The 20960-nt window shown below is 41.8% G+C and overlaps 1 protein-coding gene and 1 long non-coding RNA gene across 21 annotated transcripts in view; one reads left to right on the top strand and one right to left on the bottom strand.

The window, feature by feature from the left end:
• Nucleotides 1-20960, top strand: part of SYNE1 (spectrin repeat containing nuclear envelope protein 1) — a 273591-nt gene that overhangs the window by 105894 nt on the left and 146737 nt on the right. For all 20 annotated transcript variants that reach the window (XM_083731884.1, XM_083731873.1, XM_083731869.1 and 17 more), the window contains 16 exons: nt 899-1078; nt 1841-1991; nt 2444-2602; nt 3927-4109; nt 5661-5762; nt 6454-6657; nt 8435-8642; nt 9185-9297; nt 10212-10417; nt 12755-12910; nt 13469-13760; nt 14926-15098; nt 15757-16066; nt 17457-17621; nt 18943-19299; nt 20662-20798. In XM_083731884.1, the coding sequence (XP_083588010.1) occupies nt 899-1078; nt 1841-1991; nt 2444-2602; nt 3927-4109; nt 5661-5762; nt 6454-6657; nt 8435-8642; nt 9185-9297; nt 10212-10417; nt 12755-12910; nt 13469-13760; nt 14926-15098; nt 15757-16066; nt 17457-17621; nt 18943-19299; nt 20662-20798 (3096 nt within the window). The remainder of the gene's footprint in view (nt 1-898; nt 1079-1840; nt 1992-2443; nt 2603-3926; nt 4110-5660; nt 5763-6453; nt 6658-8434; nt 8643-9184; nt 9298-10211; nt 10418-12754; nt 12911-13468; nt 13761-14925; nt 15099-15756; nt 16067-17456; nt 17622-18942; nt 19300-20661; nt 20799-20960) is intronic.
• LOC310841678 lies at nt 13772-18936 on the bottom strand. The gene is made up of 3 exons (XR_014562683.1): nt 18761-18936; nt 17505-17606; nt 13772-13960 (listed from the first exon to the last, which is right to left on the bottom strand). It is a non-coding gene; the product is annotated as an uncharacterized lncRNA (long non-coding RNA).

Below are 20960 nucleotides of genomic sequence, written 5' to 3'. Positions count from 1 at the left end.
AAATTTAAGATGTGAAGGCATTTGTATGGAAAACAGTTACAATAATAGAACTTACCATACATTGGACAAAAATAGACTAAATTTCAGAAAATATTTGCAAGTACACTGTCTATCAGGAATGGGGTTGGTGTTAACCTTCCTAAGTAGCTAGGTATATGGTTAACAGCAAATAATATAAATCTGTATAAAGATAATTATTTTAAAACCTGGGAAGATATTAAAATAAATTTGCAATTTTGGGACAGAATGAAACTTTCACTGTTAGGTAGAGTGTCGACTATAAAAATGAATGTATTACCAATAATGTTATTTTTGTTTCAATCAATTCCAGTGATTGGCAAGACAGATTGTTTCAATGTATGGCAAAAAGATATTTCTAAATATATCTGGTAAGGGAAAAAACCAAGAATAAAATATTGATAGAGGCAAAAGAGAGAGGAGGTTTCTCCCTGCCAGATATGAGATTATATTATGAAGCATGACGTCTTTGTTGGTTGAAGGAATGGATGACATTGGAGAATTCACGTATCTTAGATTTAGAAGTTCAAGATAATATTTGTGGTATGAAAATGTGAAAGTACACAAAGGATTTACAAATCACATAATTAGGGAAAAAATTGTATAGAGTATGGGATAAATACAAAAAATTAATGAAGGCAAAAATACCACTTTGGCTCTCTCTCTTAGAATATATATTGTACTACAATTTGATTCATATAATCACAGTTGCTATAGAATGTTATTGTGATGCTTAACCAAATATTATATCATATTTTTGTCTGTTTGCAGAGGTGTAGCTTTGTTTGTCTGTTGTTTTGTTTGGTGATGTTATATTTATTTATTAGTGAAGAAACCTAAAAACAAATTAACAATACATAATAAATATGTTGATTTACAGATTAAGGATTTTTAATCAGTTGGATGATGAACTGAATTCTCACCAGCATGAACTAAAATGGCTGATGAGCAGAGCAAAGCAAATTGCCCAAAAAGATATAAACCGTGCTCAAGCAGTTGACAAGGAGATTAATTGTTTGGAAGTCACCTGGGAGGATACGAAGAAACTTATTCAAGAAAAGTAGGTATTTAATTAATTGCAATATTTAAACATTGAAGGTTTTAATAAATATGTTGTATTGACTTAATACACGCTGCTAGTTGTAGGTGTAAGTATCCTTCTTCAAGTTGTTCTGAAGAGGGTCAAGTCTTTGCAAAAACTCCAGCTGAATGATGGCAAATGCTTTGCCAGCATTTGAATGCCCATAGAGGCTTAAAGTCACTCACAAAGCACCTCCTATCTCTCCCTTCCCCTTAGTTCAAAAATTTACCTTTGGAGCAGGAGAAAGTCGTGGAGGTTTTTATTCCACCCCTATTAGATTCTGGTATTGATAGTTCCAATCAGGAACATACACACTACCAAGGTTCTGGAAGAGGTCACTATTGCATTGTAAGTTTCTGTGCCAGAGGTCACTATTGCTACCTTCCCCTAGAAACCCAAATGTGGGTTTCTAGACCAAGGAGAAGGGCAAGAGTGGCAGTTCCACTTTATGTGGTCAAGGTGAGCATACTGCTGCAAGCAAAATTGCAGGCTATTTAGTTCTGTTCACAAGCATTTGAACAGGGCTGCTCAAAGGAGCAAAACAGCTTTATCGGCTGCTTGATGTACGTACATCCATTTTCTACTTGGACCTTTGTATCAAAGTGCATGTCCTCATATCTGCTGCTGCATATCATGGGAAGAGAACTACAAGGCAACAGGAAATTCTGCATGATCAATCATACTCTGGGCGCACAGTAGACAAAGCATATGTGTCATCCCATTTTTTTCCTCACATCATAGGCAGGAGCAGTGCTGTGTCCTTGTTGACCTGATAAGAGAATATCAGAGCCTGAAATCCACAGTAAGCAAAGCCATAGAGGTTGCTAGCAATGTTACCATGAGAAAAGGCATGTTGAAGGACCAGGAAGATGTTAGATGGGCTTTATCAAAGGTAAATTAAAATACTTTCATCCTAAAAAAAAAAAGTAGTAATTATTTAGTGAATCGTTTTAGCAGGATTATAGTCATCTGCCGATTCTTCACTTTTGAGGATAGATTCTTTTATGCAATGAGCTGCTACGTGAGAAGGTAATCCTATGTCACGTAATGTAATGCATAGCAGACATTTGCAAGTGAAACAGTAGGGTTTGGTTGCAGTTGCTTGACTGTGATCTGTATCCGCAATGTAAAACATATGTGCATTGCTTTACCTACAATGCATAAGTAACTTTATTGCAAAACTCTAGATTGGCCTTTTCAAAATAAAAGTAGTTGCTTGAAATCAATGGTGCCTAAATTGGTCATGATGGAAAGTTTAAAATGTAACGTGTAAAGGTGATTAGGCAGAATGGATGGTGAATCTGTTTACAGATTTTTGTAACAAGCGAATGTTTCTGTTCACAGCATGAAGCAGCCAGAAATGAGTTGAATGACAGACAGAGGGAATTGGATGCCTTCACTAACAAAGGAAAACACTTGCTAGCAGAACTGAAAAAAATTCCCAACTGTGATCCCATGCTAGTAAAAGTTGACATGGACAGCACTGTGGACAAATGGCTGGATGTAAGCAGTATACAGTCATACCTCGTGTTGTGTTTGCTTCAGGTTGAGCGTTTTCAGGTTGTGTCCCGCGGCAACCCGGAAGTACCGGAAAGGGTTACTTTCGGGTTTCGCCGCTCGCGCATGCACAGATGCTCAAAATGTGAATAACTGAAGTGTGAGTCCAATCATGGAAATGAAGGGTTATATATAATCAGAACTTGGCGTGTATTATACATAACCATGAAGAATTCATGGCACCTTGAAATATTTTTTTTATTAATTATCAGAATTGCATCATTTCTCCAAGGAGCACAGTGCAGCATATGCAGAGTTTTCCCATACAGTTCTCAACAATCCTGTGTGTGTGTAGTTTGACTTGAGAAACAGGAACTGGCTCCTTGTCACCCAGTAAATTTCTTGGCCTAGTTGGGGTCTGAACCCAGATCTCTGCAGTCTCAGCCGAACAGTTTATTAAGTACACTATATTTATATAAAATGGAAGGAAATGTGAATTTGATTTCTCAAAGTGCGTTGTTTCTCCTGGCAGGAAATAACTACTTCAGAAGGGAAAGCTTTCATCAGGGAAAGTGTTAAGCCCCCTCCCTACATGTAATGGTTCCAATCCTGATTGTGCCCCACACAGCTCTTATTCTTAAGGAGAAAAGCACACCAATATATTCACACACAGTGCATTATGTAATGCAGTCAGCCTTGAAATTCAGGAAGAGAATGAGGCATTGATTATAGCACTAGTTAACACCAAGCCCCCAGCTCCAGTGTCACAGAGGCAGCTTGGCTTTTTACTCTCACTCTGTGCAGATCAAGGAGGAATAAGAAGCACAAAGGTTACCTTTTGTTAGGGTTGTTGCTCCTCTGTGTGCTTCTGGTTAGTGGTGATGACTAGAGAAGGAAGAGGGTTGGGTAGAAATTCACTATAATTTGATGCAACTAGGGAGTGAAGATAATGCAACTGGACAAAGGTTCCTGAGCAAGGCTGCAAGTCCTTTAAAATAAATTCCTGTTTCTGGCATGAGGATAAATTTGAACCTTTGAGGAAGGTCTTCCCTTTTCCCAGTGACTAAGCAGGGGTCCTTGAAAACACACTTGGATCTTGTAAGAACAACAAAGAATCTGGCACCTTTGTCACTCAGTATACAGATGGCATAGTCAGGAGGATGTTCTCAGTCTGTCTTAGCAATCAATGTGAGCTGTGCTAGAATGACAGGTGGGTCAGCAGAACTAAGCATTTAGTTAAGCAATTAATTGACTTAAACTTACTAGAATAATCAATAAAGATTTATTTAATCGGGCAATATCCCTAATTGCTTTCTTCATTGCATAACAGGTTTCAGAGAAGCTTGACGATAGCATAGATAGGCTGAGTGTCAGTGTGTCACTGTGGGAAGATGTCCTGGCAGTTGGTGATGATGTGGATGGGTGGTGCAACAACTCCATCTCACAGATGAATGGCATTGTCAGCAACCTGGCCAGCTGCCAGGGAACCGAGGCTTTCCTGGAAGAATGCCAGGTAACGTTAAATTGTTAACAGGCAACAAATACACATCCGATGAATACACACAATTTACAGGTGTTAAATGCTTTTGGAAGAATTCCCAGCAGAATTGAGAAAGTTAGGAGTACTAAGAATGATGCATCTACCTTTATCTAGATCCTGTGCCTATATCCAATAGTGGTTGGCTCATCAGGCTTCCAATGCCAAGGATCACTGCCAGTTATCCAGAGACAGAGGGGTTGGGAGAAGGCAGCAGGGAGATCAACAAAATGTGGTTGCACTCACAAATTCCATCAGAGGCTCCCACCATGCTTGCACTGAACTCCTTGTTGCCTTGCTGGTTTCCCTTTTCTTCTCAGTAATGGTTGGCATTGGAAAGCTAGGTGAGCAATGCTGTTGCACTGACGACTACTTCCTGTATCTTGAGCTACAAGGAGATTCTGTTGAGGGAGATTCTGTAAACTGAGGACTCTTTGGCACTATGGAAAAAGGATATATGGCAAATTCCCACAGTATTTATCTTTCAGTGGGGGTCAGAAGTGAAGTTTTAGCTTCACCGTGTGTCATGGTCCAGTCTACGGGCGATCTAAGTCCCGGCTAAGGACATTGGGACCGGGGGCAAGATGGCGGGGTGGGAGCAGGAACAAGAGTCCAGAAACCAGGGGTCCGAGGGTCAGGAAGCGAGGAGTCACAAAGTCGAGGATCCGAGGGTCGAGAAGCAGGGAATCAGGAAGCCGAGGTCCGAGGACCAGGAAGCAAGAAGCCAAACACAGCAAGGCAGGAATCGTGTTGCTGTGGCGAAGAGCCAAAGGGAAATGCTGACCTTTTATCCCTTATATTCCTTCCCGGCTCTTGCCACCAGGTGCAGTGAGTTACCAAGCGGCTTCACCTGTGCAGCCGCACCTTTCCTCTCCAGAACAAACTTAGGAAGGCCCCAGTCCTGTGAAGCCCTACTGGTCACAGTTCCTGCACGCCCTCCTGACACCGTGACCCAAGTTACTTTTCCCAATAGGAATGAATGGCAGCTGTTCACTTATATGGAAAGAATGCACTTAGGGCAGTGGTTTTCAACCAGTGTGCCACGGCACCCTGGGGTGCCTTGAATGACGGTCAGGGGTGCCATGAGCAACACTGACCTCTGTCCCTCTGTCCTTCCCTCCCTCCTCTGATGTCTTTGCCTCCCCAAGGCTTGCACAACTGTTTATTGCAGCAGCCCTGGCTATAAGCTCTGCAGGCGAATGGTGCCTCTTGCAGGCACCTCTATTTGGGGTGGGGGTAAGCACAGAGACCAGAGGCCGCAGCAGAGGCTGCCTGGAGGACGCCCAGGGAGAGGAGGCTAAGGGAACACTCCACAAGGGAAGGGGTTTGAAAAAGTGTGAGAGGCTGCTAGCTCTACAGGCAAGGGGTGACTCAACTGGGCTCCTGAGTCCCACAGGGGAGCCACAGAAAGAATATATTTGGTTAAGGGAGCCGTGAACTCAAAAAGGTTGAAAACCTCTGACTTACGGTGTCGTTGGGATGGAGATATTAAACTAAAGCTATTTTTCATCATGTGCTCTTTTACAGTCTCAAATTATAAATAAAGAACAGAATGTGGAACAGATCAGTTCAAAAATATCTGAGCTTAAAGAATTAGTAAATGCAGAAGAAGTTCCCCCAAATCTTCAGGTAAGATATTGTAGCCCATTGCAGCTAGTTCTTTAAGGTCCTTTAGGAGCCCAAGCAGACTTTCACACTCCTTCAGTCTCAGGCTTCTATGAAGTTTGATTTGAATTAATAGCTCTAATCTTTGTTAAATGTTCCTGTTACAAGACTATATACATAGACGAGTCTAAAAATCCATCATGTAACTTAGTGACTGGTCCTGATTCTTTCATAGAAGAAAGATCAGATGGCCTTATTGTGAAATTCCTGTTGTTAGGCTGAAGATTGTATGAAAGAGCAGCCACAATAAGATTATTCCTTTTATTAATGAAGGCAGGTGGTCAAGGGCCAGCTTGAAAGCAAAATGGGACCACCTTTGTAAGACTAAAATGCTAAAATTTGGTACTGGCAGCTGGAGGGAAGGTATCATCTCTGCCCCCCCCCCCATTGAACACCTCTGTAAGCTTCTGTTTAAGGCTAGCTGGAGCCCTGATCAAAAGGACTCCTCTTAAGGTGAAAGGCTATACTGCAAAATTATTATTTTTGTAGCTGCCACTTGTGGGATTTAATGTTTATATTCTTGATTCATTAAAGGACCTTATGTTTTCTTATTTAACAAATGGTACCACAGAAGTGGGATAATAATTATTTTCAGTTGTTTTATGATTATGACAGGGAGAATTTGCATTAATGAATCTGCTTGTTTTTGTTTTAGTTTTTAGAAGCAGATTTAAGGAAAAAACTGGTGCACGCTAAAGAAATGTCTGAGATAGCAAAAGAAACACTAAAAGATTTCAGTTCTCAGAAGATGCAGTTGCATAACTTTGTTAATCAGATGGAAAAGTGGCTCACCAAAATGGAAGAATCACTCCTAAGCTGTGCTCATAGCCAGGATCTGTCAGGTCTAAGCACAGTCAAGGTGAGCATTACAAAAACAATATAGTATTTAGAGCTTTATGGTTCATCAGAATTACATATCCATTCTTACAACACTGTAGAAGGGCATTAGTGAGGCTTTGGCATCACCTTGTGGTAGAAGGTAGATTTTTACCTTTACCTTTTATAGAAGGCAGAAAATCAAACTTGTGGGAAATAGAAAGCTCCCCAGAACCAGTTTGCTTTCTTGCCTTTCATAAATATGTTCATATCCCCCCAGCCCCCCCCCCCAGCTTCCATCTCCTTTAGCCATTCGTTCTGTTTTTGCTTCTCTTCCCCAACTAGGACAGCATGCAAGGCGAGGGAAGCATATTGAAGCTGAAGTTAGTGAAGTTAGCAGTTGGCCAGCATCGGACTCACCACTCTAACAACCAAGTTCATGATGTTGCCTTGTGAGGTGGGGCAGGGGTGCCCCCCCCAACCAGCAGGAGAGAGAGGACAGTGTATCAGATTTGATGGCTCCTGGCTCTGCTCGGCTCTGGCCACCTCCTGATCCCTCTTAGCAGTGTTTTGTTTACATTCCAGTAGTGACCAGAGCCTCAGCATGCCTGTGCCAGCCCTCCCCCTGTCCCCATAACCCTCCTTGTCACTAGGCATCCTGCCATTGGTCACACTCTGCACCTGCTCACCACAGATGAGGTGGCAGTGGTGGGAGGCAGCACATCAGGGTTCCAAGGAGCATATTGCAGCAGCTTCCCACCACCACCACCACCTAGCCACTGCCAGCATGCTCCTTGGAGGCCGGATCTGCCACCTGTCTAGATCCTGCTGCTTGAGGCAGCTGCCTTACCTTGTCTCATGTGTAGGCCGGCCCTGGTTTCATGGCACCTTTAGCTCAGAGACACACAAAAAAGACTTCATCCCAGATATCTCACTGTTTAATGCCAATTACAGGAAATGGATGAGATTTTAAACTAACTTAATATAGTGCATTTATCATGTGTTGGTTTAGAACTATCAGGAAAACCAGTGCTTTTTTTCTGGGGGGACGCAGTGGTACGCATACCCCTAAACATTTTGTGAATCTTTGTACTTTTGTCCAGTTACTGTATTTTTCCCGATTTGAACTATAAAATGGTGATTTTCTTGAGTCAAAATGAGAGTACCCCTAAAGATTTTTTTTAGAAAAAAGCACTGAGGAAAACAAGCAAGCTGTTCCTTCCCCCTGCCCCCTCGCTTTCCCCCTAGAAATCAGCCATCTATTTCCAAGTCAAAATGTGAAAAGTTATCACTATACATAGTTTTCATATGGTCCAGAGTGGAGAAATTTCCTGCTTTGTTAGGCGTGGTAGAAACTTTTAGCGAAGATATTGGAAGCTATATAATGGCAATGAACCAAAGGTATTTCAAGGGTCTAAGGCTTAGATTCTAAGTCTAGAAAAAATGTAAGTAGGGCTGCACATACATTTCAAGAAACCTCAGTTCAACTGATACATGAGGAAGTGTCCCAAAATTAGGGACAATGGTGTATAGTTTCAATGTACTTCATACAGAGGTAAAACAGGTAGTAGAATAATTTAAAATCGATTTCTTTTCTGTTTTGATGGCTGATATTTCCCTCTCTAAGGTTGCAGGTTCAACCCCTTTAAGAGACTGCTGCATATTCTTGCATTGCAGGGCGTTGGACTAGATGACCCTCAGGGGTCCCTTCCAATTCCAAGTAGGGAATAGATATAAATAAGTAAGATGGTATGTATGTGTTCATGATAGATTTAAGTAAACATAATGTTCTCTATCTGATGTTACAAATTTTCTCCCAGAAAATACAAAAGGACCTGCAGCAGCAGCAGAGCAACTTTGATTCCACTCAGGAAACACTTAACAGCCTGTGTCGCAAATATCCATCTGTGGAGCTGGAGACTCTTGGGGGCACTGTCACATCATTGATAAAGAAGTATGAGGCTGTGAACCAGTTATGTTTGAAAACACAGACTTCCATGCAAGAGTCCCTGGAAAAACACTTCTTCCGTGAGTCGTCATGGTTGTTAATATGTGAGCCACAGGAATGTATGAAATTGCTTGAGATGAATCATGCCAGCTTTGGTTGGTGAAACGTTTCCATTAACATCACTAACTCATTTTTATGCATAGCCTTTCCTAAAACTCAAGTTGCCAAAAACTTGTTTTACTTACCTTTCCAAGTAGCTGGGTTTTTGCATAAACTGTCTTAATATATTCACTATTCAAAACAGAGAGTCCTAGTCAGTATTCACCAGAATAACTCAGCTGTTATTTCTGTTTTCTAATTCTATTAAACTGCCACTGCTATTTTGCAGGCTTCCTTGTTTTTGCTAACACCAAAGTGGTCTGTCATAGAGAAGAATATTCAGTGTTCCATTACTGAACTGAAATCTATGCCATTGTTCTAATGGCGGTGATTACAGTATATAAGTCAGTAGTGGAAAATAATAATTAAAACAGAGTATTCTTGATTAATTCTGAGCACAGAATATCAGCATCTTTGTATAATATAATAATGTTTTATATCTATCACTTCTTGTTTTTTTCAGAATCTATGTGTGGATTCCAAAGCTGGTATTCTAACCTGAAGACTGCTGTAAAAGACTTAAGTATTACATCTGGAGATAGTAAAGCCATCAAAGCAAAACTCCATGAACTGCAGGTACCGTTACCATGGATGACCAAACAACACATTGTTTGGTTTTCAAGTCTACTGAGTCATGCAGGTGTACCCTTTAAGCACTCACAAAGCCTTGTGGGTTTTGTGAGCGCTCAACATGCATGCTCATCCCCATTACCACCGGCAAAAACTCTGATAAAAATACCTTCGTGAAGGTGCAAAGATAACAGGTACAGAAGAACTCACTGAAGACAGGATACTGCTAGCATGTTAATGGTCACAAATAGCATCTTTCCCAAAAACATTGTAGGCAGGGTGACATGTTGTATGTATCTATGGCATGAAATAATACACATACCGTCAATTGCAGCTATGGAGAAGCCCATGGGAAATGCTCACTGAAGGTACCAACATTAATCTGACTTTAAATTTTACCCAGTTTTAACTGATGATGCTACCAGGCCCTTTGTGTTTCCAGTGATGCACCTTGCACCTTGCAACCTACTCCCACCAAGATCCATCCCCACCACCCTCCCTCCCTCCCTTTACTTGCCAAGGGTGATAAAGATGGTTCCTCAAAACAGCATTTACCATGGTTGTCTGCATACCTGGATGCTACTATGCAAGTGTAAGGTGGATTGCAGAATGTTGGTTCATACCAAACTTTCTCTTTCCATACAAAACTTGCAGACTAGAATTTTTTGCTAGTTGGTCTTCTATACACAAGAACTTTGTATTTGTTTTCTAAACAAGGAGTAACATTCAAAGCTTCTGTCTACCATCTGAAGTGGTACATTCAAAGGAAGTCTGTGCCAACTAATCTTTCTGTATAGATAGTCTTGGCTTTCTAAACAATTGCTCTTAACATTCATGCTTTAACCGATCTTCTTTATTTCCATTTTCTTTTTCCTTCCTCTACCCACTTTCCCAAGTAAAATTCTGTGTTTGTTCCACAGAAAGTGTTGGATTCCGTTGAGGAAGGAAGGAGCAAGCTGGGGGCAGCTTCCCAGGAAGGAGAACATCTTTGTGCTTTCCTACCTAAATCATCTGTGAATAGCATCCAGGAACAGATAAATAAAGCTCATCAGGACTTTGAGGGATTCTTTAAACAGTGCTTGAAAGATAAACAAGCTCTGGAAGAATGCATTGCGGAGCTGGGAAGGTAGGTTGTTTTATTCATTTGTGCATGTGATGCAGTATATAAAATATCCATATAAATCTGCCTTGTGGTCTTGGTCTACCTATTCTGACCAACAGTGACTCTCCCAGCCATGCAGCCCCAGAGCTTTTTAACTGGATTGGGCCTGGCAGCTTATGCACACAAAGCACGTGCTTGACCACTGGACTTTGGCCTCTCCTAAAAGTGGATTTGCTTGACAAAAAGAAAGCAGTCGCATATAGCTTAACATTGTGAAATTGTTGGTAACCATGTCAAAACATTTCCTTTACAGGGAGGAATGTTTGTGGTCTCAGTCCTCTTGCTTACATAACATTAGCAACAAGTCCAGTTTTGAATACTTTTATTCATGTGCTCATAGCAAACAGTCCTTCTTTCTAGTTTGTACAATTAAAATGGAGATATGCGTAGGATTGCTGACCATTGGACACTTCAAATCTCCAGTTGAAGCAGGAGAAAAGGGGCTGTGGATTTGCCTACTCCTTCGTTATTTGCCTGACTCCCTTCATCTTTGGTGGCAAGCATGTCTCCAGGATGTCACACAGGCCAGCAGATTATCGGGGCAATAAACAGCACAACTGGGGAGAGAATGGACCAAACAATCTATGTCTGCATTTTCTCCTGCTTCAACTAGATGTGTAAATGGAGATGCCTAGTGTCAGAGCCACCCGAGGTCCCAGCTCACAAGAGACCAAAATCTAGTCCAAGTTATATACAAAATGTTTTATTGAAGAACATTGTTGTCGTTACATCCAAGCTCCGTGGCTCAGCATCTGTTACCCTTAGATGTTAGAAGTCCCCTCTGAGTCAGTCCCGCCCCTGCACCAGCTTAAGAGGCTTGTACTGCTCCACCTTTTCCTCTCCTTCCTTTTCCGCAGGGTCTTCCTGCCCCCCTGTGCTCCCTCCCTTCGGGACTCCCCCGAGGCTGAGTCTTCTGACGCCTGCTCCCCCCTCCTTCGTGCTTTGGGACCAGGCTCCTCCTCAGGGCTCTCCTCATTTCCACGCGCCTCCACATTTGAACTTGGCGCGCGTACGTTGCCTCTGACCTTCCTTTCGACCGTTACGCTACTCTCGGTACTACACTCCTCCCCTTCCGGCAGGACGTTCTGCTCCGAACTCCTTCCCCTCTCTGCTCCCTGTTCTGCTCTTTCTGACACACTGGCAACTCCACCCCCTTCACTCCGTTCCGACGGAGAGGCCGGTCCCGATCTCCAACCCCCACTGGGGATTCCCTCTTCGTTCCCCTGCTTCTGACTGCTTCCCTCTCTACTGCCCCTTGGCCTGACCAGGGGGGCTCCCTTTTGGGAATCCTCGGATTCACTTGACGGACTCACTGACAACCTCGGGTCATCGTCGTCCTCTTCCTCGTCGCCCTGGGACCCCTCCCCCTCGCTCTCTGTCCCTGAAACCCTGACACCTAGTATCTGTGGAAAGAGGTTACAACCCTAAAGGAGGAATTCAGCATCGTGCTAAGGTGATAATTTCATCAGGGCAAGCATTTTGGTTCACCAGACAGAATGATCCCCCCTTTTCCTGCCCCTGTGTGCTGTCCCAAGAGTTCTCCTTGACCCCAGAGCCAGCTTTATGGGCACTAAGGGAGCAGGGAGAAGCCCTGTTGTACAAAAGGAAACCTTCTATTGACGGGACTCATTAGGTGAATCCTGTCCTCAATATGTGAGAGAGAGAGAGTGGAAGGGGAGAGGAAATAGAACAACCAAAATAGGCTTATTTGACATTTATATTTCCTGTACAACCATATTTGGGCATGCACTCCTCATAAAATTACATTTGTGTAAGGTGGAGAGTGGGACAATTTTCACTAGCTCTACCCCTGCTGGCCTATTGTTTCCTCATCACCCCTAACTCCCCCCCCCATCCATACATTGCAAGGGGTGTTCTCTGAAAGTGGGAACCTGCTCTATGCTTTAATGTATGTATGCTCCACATGCATACAGCATATATTGTAGTCACATGAGGGGTGAATGTATGAGCCAGGCTGTGGGCTGTGGAGAAACAATGCTTCCATTGCCTTCAGTTTCCACGTAGACTGTGATAAAAAATTGAGCTGTGCCACTTTTACAATTTTGAAAGCTCCATTCTCTCTGTAATTCCCATGGTTTTGTTTGACATATTTAGATCCTTGTTGAGTATTTTTAGGTTACTCGTCACTGAACAAAAATAGTTTGTGTGCAGCTCTCATGCACTAGGCATTAAAGTAAAACTGGTATCTAGGCAAATTTCTTTCTCAGTTTGTGTAATAGCAGGTGAATTCTCTCTTTAGCTAGCAACAGTTGCATACTTCTGCTTTTGTTTTGTTCACAGCTTTGAGGATCTGTGCAAGAGTTGGAGTTTGTGGCTCCATGAAATGGAGGAAAGGATAAGCACAGAAGCTTTGGGTGAGAGCAAACAGAATATTTCTGATAAGAAAAATGAGGTGCAGAAAGTGGAAGCATTCCTAGAAGAGCTGCTGGTGGCCAGGTACAAAACAAACTTTACCTAAATATCCTATCTTCTTGCCTGCTCTATTATATAATAATGCCTACACGATCCTAAATAGGTTGCTTAATGTGTTTTTTTACCAGCACAGTGACAAATAAAAAATGTAGTGAAATCAAGAAACAAGTGAGATATGCATATGGGTCTAGTGCTGAACTTTTTTATTCAAGATAGCTTAGTAGTTAAGGGAAGTTTGCATACACTGCAATATGCAATCAGTTCAGGGAACCGTTTCTCATATCCACCATACAGGTTTTGTTCCGTTGCATAAGTGAGTCGTAGCACATAAATACATCAACAATCTAGCAAGTCTCAGTCCCCTTAACAACCAAATTCTTATTAAGCACTAAGGATTCAGTGTGGAATGTGACTATGGAGCCCACTATTATATTATGATTACAGTTTTGTTCATGTACCCTTATGTGAATCTTTTACCATTCATATTGGTACTATATTGCAATAATGAACATTGTCCATAGTTTTTCATTTCACACAGAGATATGTGTAACTCCATAAGCTTTCTTCTCCATTTTTGTTTAGAGAATCCTTTGATAAACTGACCCAGAAGTCACAGGTTTTAAATGAGAAAGGATATAGTACTGGGAAGGAAGTCCGTCTGGCTTCTCAGCATTTCTCTGCTTACCATAACCTAATCAGAGTAGTGAAGGAAAAGCTGAAGACCTCTCAGGTGGCTCTCCAGGAACACCAAGCATTAGAAGAAGCTCTGCAGGGTATGTGGACCTGGGTGAAAGATGTGCAAGAAAAGCTGGCCTCTGCAGAGGGCACCATTGGGAGCAAAGTCATGTTGGAGAAACGCCTCATGCAAATACAGGTGAAGTAACAAAATCATGGAAGTGTTTGTATCAGAACTGTTTGCTGGGTGCCCTCCAGAAGTTTTTTGTGACAATTACCAGCACTTGTGTTGGTGGGGGCTGATGGGAGTTGTAGTCCAAAGCATGTGAGGCACCCAGGTGGCAAAGGTTTCAAATGCTTATTCTTATATGCTTCCTAAATCCAGATAAAACTCAATCTCTAGTTAACAGAGATCAAAGACAAAAATGGGTTGCTGAAAAGACAGGATTGTCCTTATTTCCTTGCTTGTAACCTTATGTGTCACTTTTGAAAAGAATAATATCCAGCTGTTAAACCAAAACACAAGTGACCATGAAGTGAACATTAAAATAACAGCCACCATTTTTTAAAAAAGGATCCACCATGAGTAATAACAGGCAACCAAAGCATCATTGGGACACGGGTGGCACTGTGGGGTAAACCACAGTGCCTAGGACTTGCCGATCATAAGGTCGGCAGTTTGAATCTTCGGGACGGGGTGAGCTCCCGTTGCTCGGTCCCTGCTCCTGCCAACCTAGCAGTTTGAAAGCACGTCAAAGTGCAAGCAGATAAATAGGTACCGCTCTGGCGGGAAGGTAAATGGTGTTTCTGTGCGCTGCTCTGGTTCGCCAGAAGCGGGTTAGTCATGCTGGCCACTTGACCCGGAAGCTGTACGCCGGCTCCCTCGGCCAATAAAGCAGGATGAGCGCTGCAACCCCACAGTCGGCCACGACTGGACCTAATGGTCAGGGGTCCCTTTACCTTTTAAAGCATCATTATCATCACCATCCCTCAAGCAGGCCAAATGGTAATCAGAATTACTCCTCCACTCTAAGAGACAAAATTCCCCTTGCTTTCAAAACCTGAACCTATCCATTCGTTTCTGTGGCTTACTGGCCAAGGGTACCCAATATATTATTTCATTTTTAGTGCTAGTTGTGACAACACTTTAAAAGCTAGATCAGGCTGAACTATTATTGTAATTCTATAATAATCCTGAAAGGGCTTGCTAAGAGGAATCTAGAATTCAGTATTGTCCATAGAAAAACCTACACAGATAATCCTTTCTAATGTCACATATGATACAGTCTTTGTTTCAAAACTTGATGGGTGGCATTCTTCTTGTGGGTAAACTATTGAAGCTTTACTGTCCTTTTGCTTCCTAGGAGATCCTTTTAATGAAAGGTGAGGGAGAGGTCAAGTTAAATATGGCCATTGGCAAAGGTGAACAAGCCCTTAAAAGTAGCAACGAGGAAGGGCAGAAAGCGATACAGACCCAACTGAAAACATTAAAAGATCTCTGGAGCAGCATTATCAATACCTCACTGAGTTGTCAAAGGTAAGTTATTTCACTTTCTACATATACTTGTGGTCATTGTTTGGTAATTTTCTTCACTGAGAGTTCATCTTACTTGGTGATTGATTAATTAATTCGCTTAGGACTGGTTTGCATTGATTTGGATTCTAAGATAAGTGAAAGGAAGGAAATTCATGAAAGAAAAATTTCTGGTCCCCTCCTTGATCTTGCATCTGCCTGCACCCTGACAAAGTATCTCTGGAAGGTCAATGAGGCACTCCAGAACATTGAGGAATGGGAGCCTGGCAGGTTGCTATGGGAGAGAAGGGCCAGCCAAAACCAGCTAGCCAGTTCTGAGCAGAGTGCCTTAGGGGCATGGCTGTGATGGCTACTGGTCCGTCTTCTGTGTAAAACATGTCCTTTTCAAGAATAAGGAGGGGGTGGTATGAGAAGGAAACAAACAACTGTTCATGAAAAAGGTTAAGTAAGAGACATGTAACCTTCTCCACCCCCAAATCATTTCAATTATTTTCCCCTCACTCCTCAATAATAACAAAATTTTCTTTCCCACTTGCCACCTGTGATTTGGGGTAGGGTGGGGGCTGAATTGGCAGGAAGTGTTTTACAGCAGCCCTAAATCTAGTTCGTTCTCTTAAATAGTGTAAGATTTTAAATGCACTGTGTATTTCTTTACTGCAAGCTTGCTTGAGTCTGTGATTCATCAGTGGGATGAATATCTGGAGAGGAAAAGTCAGCTAGACCAGTGGCTGGAGTCAGTAGACCACAAAGTGGAGCAGCCTTTGGAACCTCAGAATGGCTTGAAAGAGAAATTCTCCCTGCTGGACCATTTCCAGACTATTGTTGCAGAAGTGGAAAACCATTCTAAAGACTTGCACCAGCTCATGGGTAAAGCCAGAGAACTGTATGAGAAAACAGAGGATGATTCTTTCAGAGAAGCTGCTCAAGAGGAACTGAAAATCCAGTTCAGGGACATTGCAACAGTAGTCAAGGTAAATATGATGTATGCTATCTCATATAGATGGAAGTATATTAATCCAAGATGCTGTGCTTAAATGCTTTAAACTTCTTTGGAGTAGCTGAGCAGCATCAGCAGCGGACACCATGTTGCAGCTGGGCCACTCATCTAACTTCCATCCAACTGAGTCACTGCAGCACACCGAGAAGAAAAGCGAGAGGGACAGGCATCGTTTGCCCTATGCTGACCATGAGATGCTTAAAAACTGTCAGAGAACTCAGGAGGAACTAAGATTTGAGTCTGGATCATTCCAATACAATTGGTTCTATTTATCATGAAAGGACAGGCAAATATTGACAGAATAGGCAAATACTGACAGAAAGTTATTGGAAATATAGTAAAGAATAAATATTTTGTAACTGGTAAAACGTAGAGTCTATGCAATACAATACTCAAGAAAGCAAACAAAAAATTAAGTAGATGTTTATCTTGTCTGCTCTGTGGCTTCAAGCAAGAATTCAGTGCAGTGAGTGCAGGAGGAAATATGGTTCATTATCTGACATTGCTTATTGGATAAGCAAATCCTGAAAGAATCAAACAGCTCTGCTATCTTGGGATGCAAGGGCACGATTCAGTCATAAGATATGTGTGACTCATCATGTATATTCCTTTGGACTAAAACATATTGCTGCAGTTATAAGAATATTTCATCATGTGTGTAGCTAGAGCAAAGAGGCCCTGTATTGGGGTAGCCAGTGTGGTGCCTTCTAAAATTCAGTGGACTACAACTCCCATCATCCCTATTAGCCATATTGACTGGGACTGCTGAGAATTAGAGTACAATAACATCTTGAAGGCTAGTCAAACTCTACCACTACAGAGAACCATATTATTGAAACAATATACATTGCCAGCGTTCACATAATTTATACTCACAGTGATCTGATTCAGTTAGTATAAAACTAAACTGTGGTTTATTGTTATATACACAAGTCCATGCTTGTGTGTCCTCCTCTCCTCTCTTCTTCTGGCACAACTGCAAGGGGAAGATTGGAAGCTTTCACATTCATTTTCAGTCACACATGGTTTAGTAGTATGCCCACACCCAGCACTGTGGTTAATTCTGATAGGTAATTAAGAAAACAAATGGATCATAAACCATGGTTTGAAGATGACTTGTTTGTCTAAATCATAGTTAAGATCAACCACGGCTTTTCTGGGTTCAGACTGGTAGTTTGGCAGGGCAGGGGCACTTACCTGACTTCCCATCCCCAGAGTCACTGAGGCTTTCCAGGGGTGAAATGTTGGTGAGGTCTGTTTTCGTGGGTAGAAACTAGACAAATATAGGTCCTCTGGCAGAACTATCTCATTGCATTGTTATTCTGTAAACACCGCATTGAACACAACCTCCTTTTCACTTATAGGAACAAATGAAGAGAGTGGAAGATATTGTTAAGGACCATCTACTATACCTTGATGCAGTTCATGAATTCACTGACTGGCTTAATTCCGCAAAAGAAGAGCTTCACCGCTGGTCAGATGCATCAGGGGATTCATCAGCCATACAGAAAAAACTGGCCAAAATTAATGTGAGAAACTACTGCAGTAGCTTATTAACCTATTAACTTTAGCAAATATCAGTCAATACATGGTAAAATAAGCATTAAGAAAAGAAAACACTATTATATATTACAAATTCAGCAGAGAGCTTAGCTGCTACTTCAAATTATGTTAAGAGCTCTACTACTGAACTGCAGCTATTTAAAATTAATCAAAATTATACACAGCATAAGTAGATGAAGGCTTTTCTATATATATATCCAGTTTTTATAAACAGGTAACATTTTAAACAAACAAAACTTGGCTTCTCATTGTGTAAGCTGTGTTTTATTTATTGAGCTGCTAGCTGACTGTATTTCTGTATGCTAAAACATTAACATTTTATGCTGTGTTTTATTTTTGTTGGTATTTTAAACTGTCACTTTGTATTTGTAATAATGTATTTTATTCTTTGCCCAGTAAGTCAGTCAGGGATTTTATGCTGATGACTGGCTATATAAGATTAGTTAATACAATCATACCTCGGCTCCCAAACACCTTGGGAGTCAAACGTTCCCGCTCCCGAACGATCGAAAACCAGAAGTGAGTGTTCCAGTTTTTGAACGTTCTTTTGGAAGCTGAACGTTTGACAGGGCTTCAGTGGCTTCCGATTGGCTGCAGGAGCTTCCTGCAGCCAATCAGAAGCTGCACTTTGGAAGTTGAATGTTTCAGAAGTCGAACAGACTTCCGGAACGGATTCTTTTCGACTTCCGAGGTACGACTGTAATAACAAGAAGATGAAGAATCAGAAATCGTGAAATAATGGAACAAGTGCATATACCACATGGCAACTGGCCACTTGGTAATTTGAGGATAAAACCATCCTTAAGTTATCATACCCAAAACAAAACACGGGTAGTGGGTGCTTTTTCTCCTTGAATGTTTCTATATTGCCAATTGCTGCGCCTGACCTTACAGCTCAGTTCAAGACTGTCCAGAATATACAACAATCTGTATCATATAAAATAGACCACATGCCATGTTAATTTTAATCAATCCAAACTTCGTTTTCTAGGAAAATATGAGGGCTTTAGATTCTGAAACTCTGTAACTTGGTGCTAATGTTGCAACTTTGTGCACAGCTTTTCCCTTTCTTTTTCCTGCTTTGTTATTTTAACCATTCACTTACATTTTAGCACAGGCTCGGCACTGTTCAGAAAATATATATTTTTGGTGAAACTGTTTGTGAACATGGAGCAGTCAGTGTAGCTCTTCTGCAGAATGCTGTGTGTCGTTTTGTAGTAAGCATGCCGTTATCCAGCTGAAGTGGATCACAGCCATTTCAGTTGCCATGGCGATATTCCATTGCAGGAGCTGATAGATTCCAGACAGACTGGTGAGGGCCGCCTAAACAGAGTTCAGACGCTGGCTCCAGCGGTGAAAAAGAACACAACTGTTCAGGGGTGCAAGCATATAGAGACCGAAATGCAGGCCCTTCACTCCGACTGGAAGCAGTGGGAAGAGACTGCATTCCAAACCCGAAACAGCTTGCAGGAGCTGGACACTCAGATGGCCCTGTCAGAGCAGGAATTCACCATGCAAGCTTCTCATCTGGAAGAGGCCCTGCAGCGCTTCAGCACACTCCTCGCAACCTGGTCTGAAACGCTGACCCCTCTGGATAGTAAGCAGACAGACAAAGAGCTGGTGGAATGCTGGCACCGAGAAAAGGTAAAACCATTTTGTTTCCGTTTTAGCTCTTTCTGCTCTTTTCTTTTTCTGCTGCGAAAGCCTGGGAGGAAACCTCTTGTACAAAGAGAGTGTAATAAGCAATTGTTGCTAAACTGGAAACTTTGGAATGCACTTTTAGAACTAAATCATGTAAGTTAACTTTGAAAGCACTAAAACCAGCTACACAGCAAACTGTAGAAGGAGTTTTTTGTGTGGAAACTATGTGTAGTGATTTCATGGCTTTCTGCATACACACGTGTTGCATTTCATTACTCAGTCCTCGTGGCACTGAAATTGGGGCCTCTGAGCAGAGGCAGAAATAGGACGCAGAAGCTTTGAGTACTGTTTTCTGTTTAACTCCCTCAGCTTTCATCGCAGCAATCGCCATGGGCTGTTTCAAGGGGTTTAGGTAACCAGTAGTCCTGCTGGCCTTGGGTTATGTGTTTTTCACAAAATTTCCTGCTGGTCTTTACAACCAGCTGCCTTGATAGTTTTGTATAATTTTGGACCAAGAATAATAATCATGGACCATCATGATAGGAGAAATCCGTATTTTAATTTGAACTTGAATCCAAACTTAACCATCCGTGAATGGAAGGGCTCCTTCTGTCCACTGAAGGTTTTTTCATCAGTGCATGGTGGGAAGGAAAAGAAGGCAATTTTGGCTAATTCCCACTTTCCCTCTGAACGCAACACCCTGCTCTAGAGATTTTCCCAACCACCTGGAACAGACTTTTGGAGAGTGTAATTGGCTTCAAGAAAGTGTCAAAAGTAAATTAGTTTAGAATACTTACATCCCACTTTGCCTCTCCTCTTGAATGATCCAAATCAAGTTTTTTACACACACACACACACACACACACACACACACACACACCATGCATGGGTCCTGCACTCACCACCCACCAGCTACAAGCATGGTTTTTCCCTCCAGTATTTGTAAAGTAAGAGCTGTTACTTATATACATCAAACTCCACAGCAGCATTTCAGATCTTGCACTAAGCCCTCTCATAGTGGGAACAAAAAAGTTACTCAGTTTTATAAGTTTTGTTTGATGATCACTCCCGAAGTCTGGATCCAAGCTATGGTTGTTTGCTTTGGAATCTCACTGATTTGCAGGTCTAACCATAGTTCCTGGGTGCATGTAACAGGAAGCTCTAGTTAGGTCTTCCTGGTTTGTTTCCCTATCTATTGTAAAGGAAGGAGCAAATGGAGAGCACAGTGGCTGTTTGTGGGTGCATGAAATCCATACATATCCCACTTTGACTTTTGATCAGGCCAATGTATCCATTTCACAAAGAAGGGATAATTCCATGTATGCAAATACATATATTTTACTAGTATTGTTTTGTTTTAACTAGGAAACATTGAGTGCCCTAACCAAGGCAGAACATATGAACGATGATATAAAAATGCAGCTGAATGACCTTTGTCGGTTTTCCAAAGATTTGAGTACCTATTCTGCAAAGGTATCACAGTTAATTAAGGAATATAACAGGTGAGTTTCACTTTATAGAACAAACAACCAAAAATCTGTGCATGTCTGTGTTGTGTGACTTAACCGTGATGTTCTTTGAATGTTAGCTTTTTAATTAAATCTTGCAAAAGCATTAAGAATTAGATCATTCCTCACTTAGAGATAACAGATTCAATGCAGATG

Source organism: Podarcis gaigeae (assembly GCF_964106915.1).
Source record: "Podarcis gaigeae genome assembly, chromosome: 3".
NCBI classification, from domain to species: domain Eukaryota; kingdom Metazoa; phylum Chordata; class Lepidosauria; order Squamata; family Lacertidae; genus Podarcis; species Podarcis gaigeae.
Note: the sequence above shows the minus strand (reverse complement) of the source record. Positions and strands in the feature narration are given on the sequence as shown.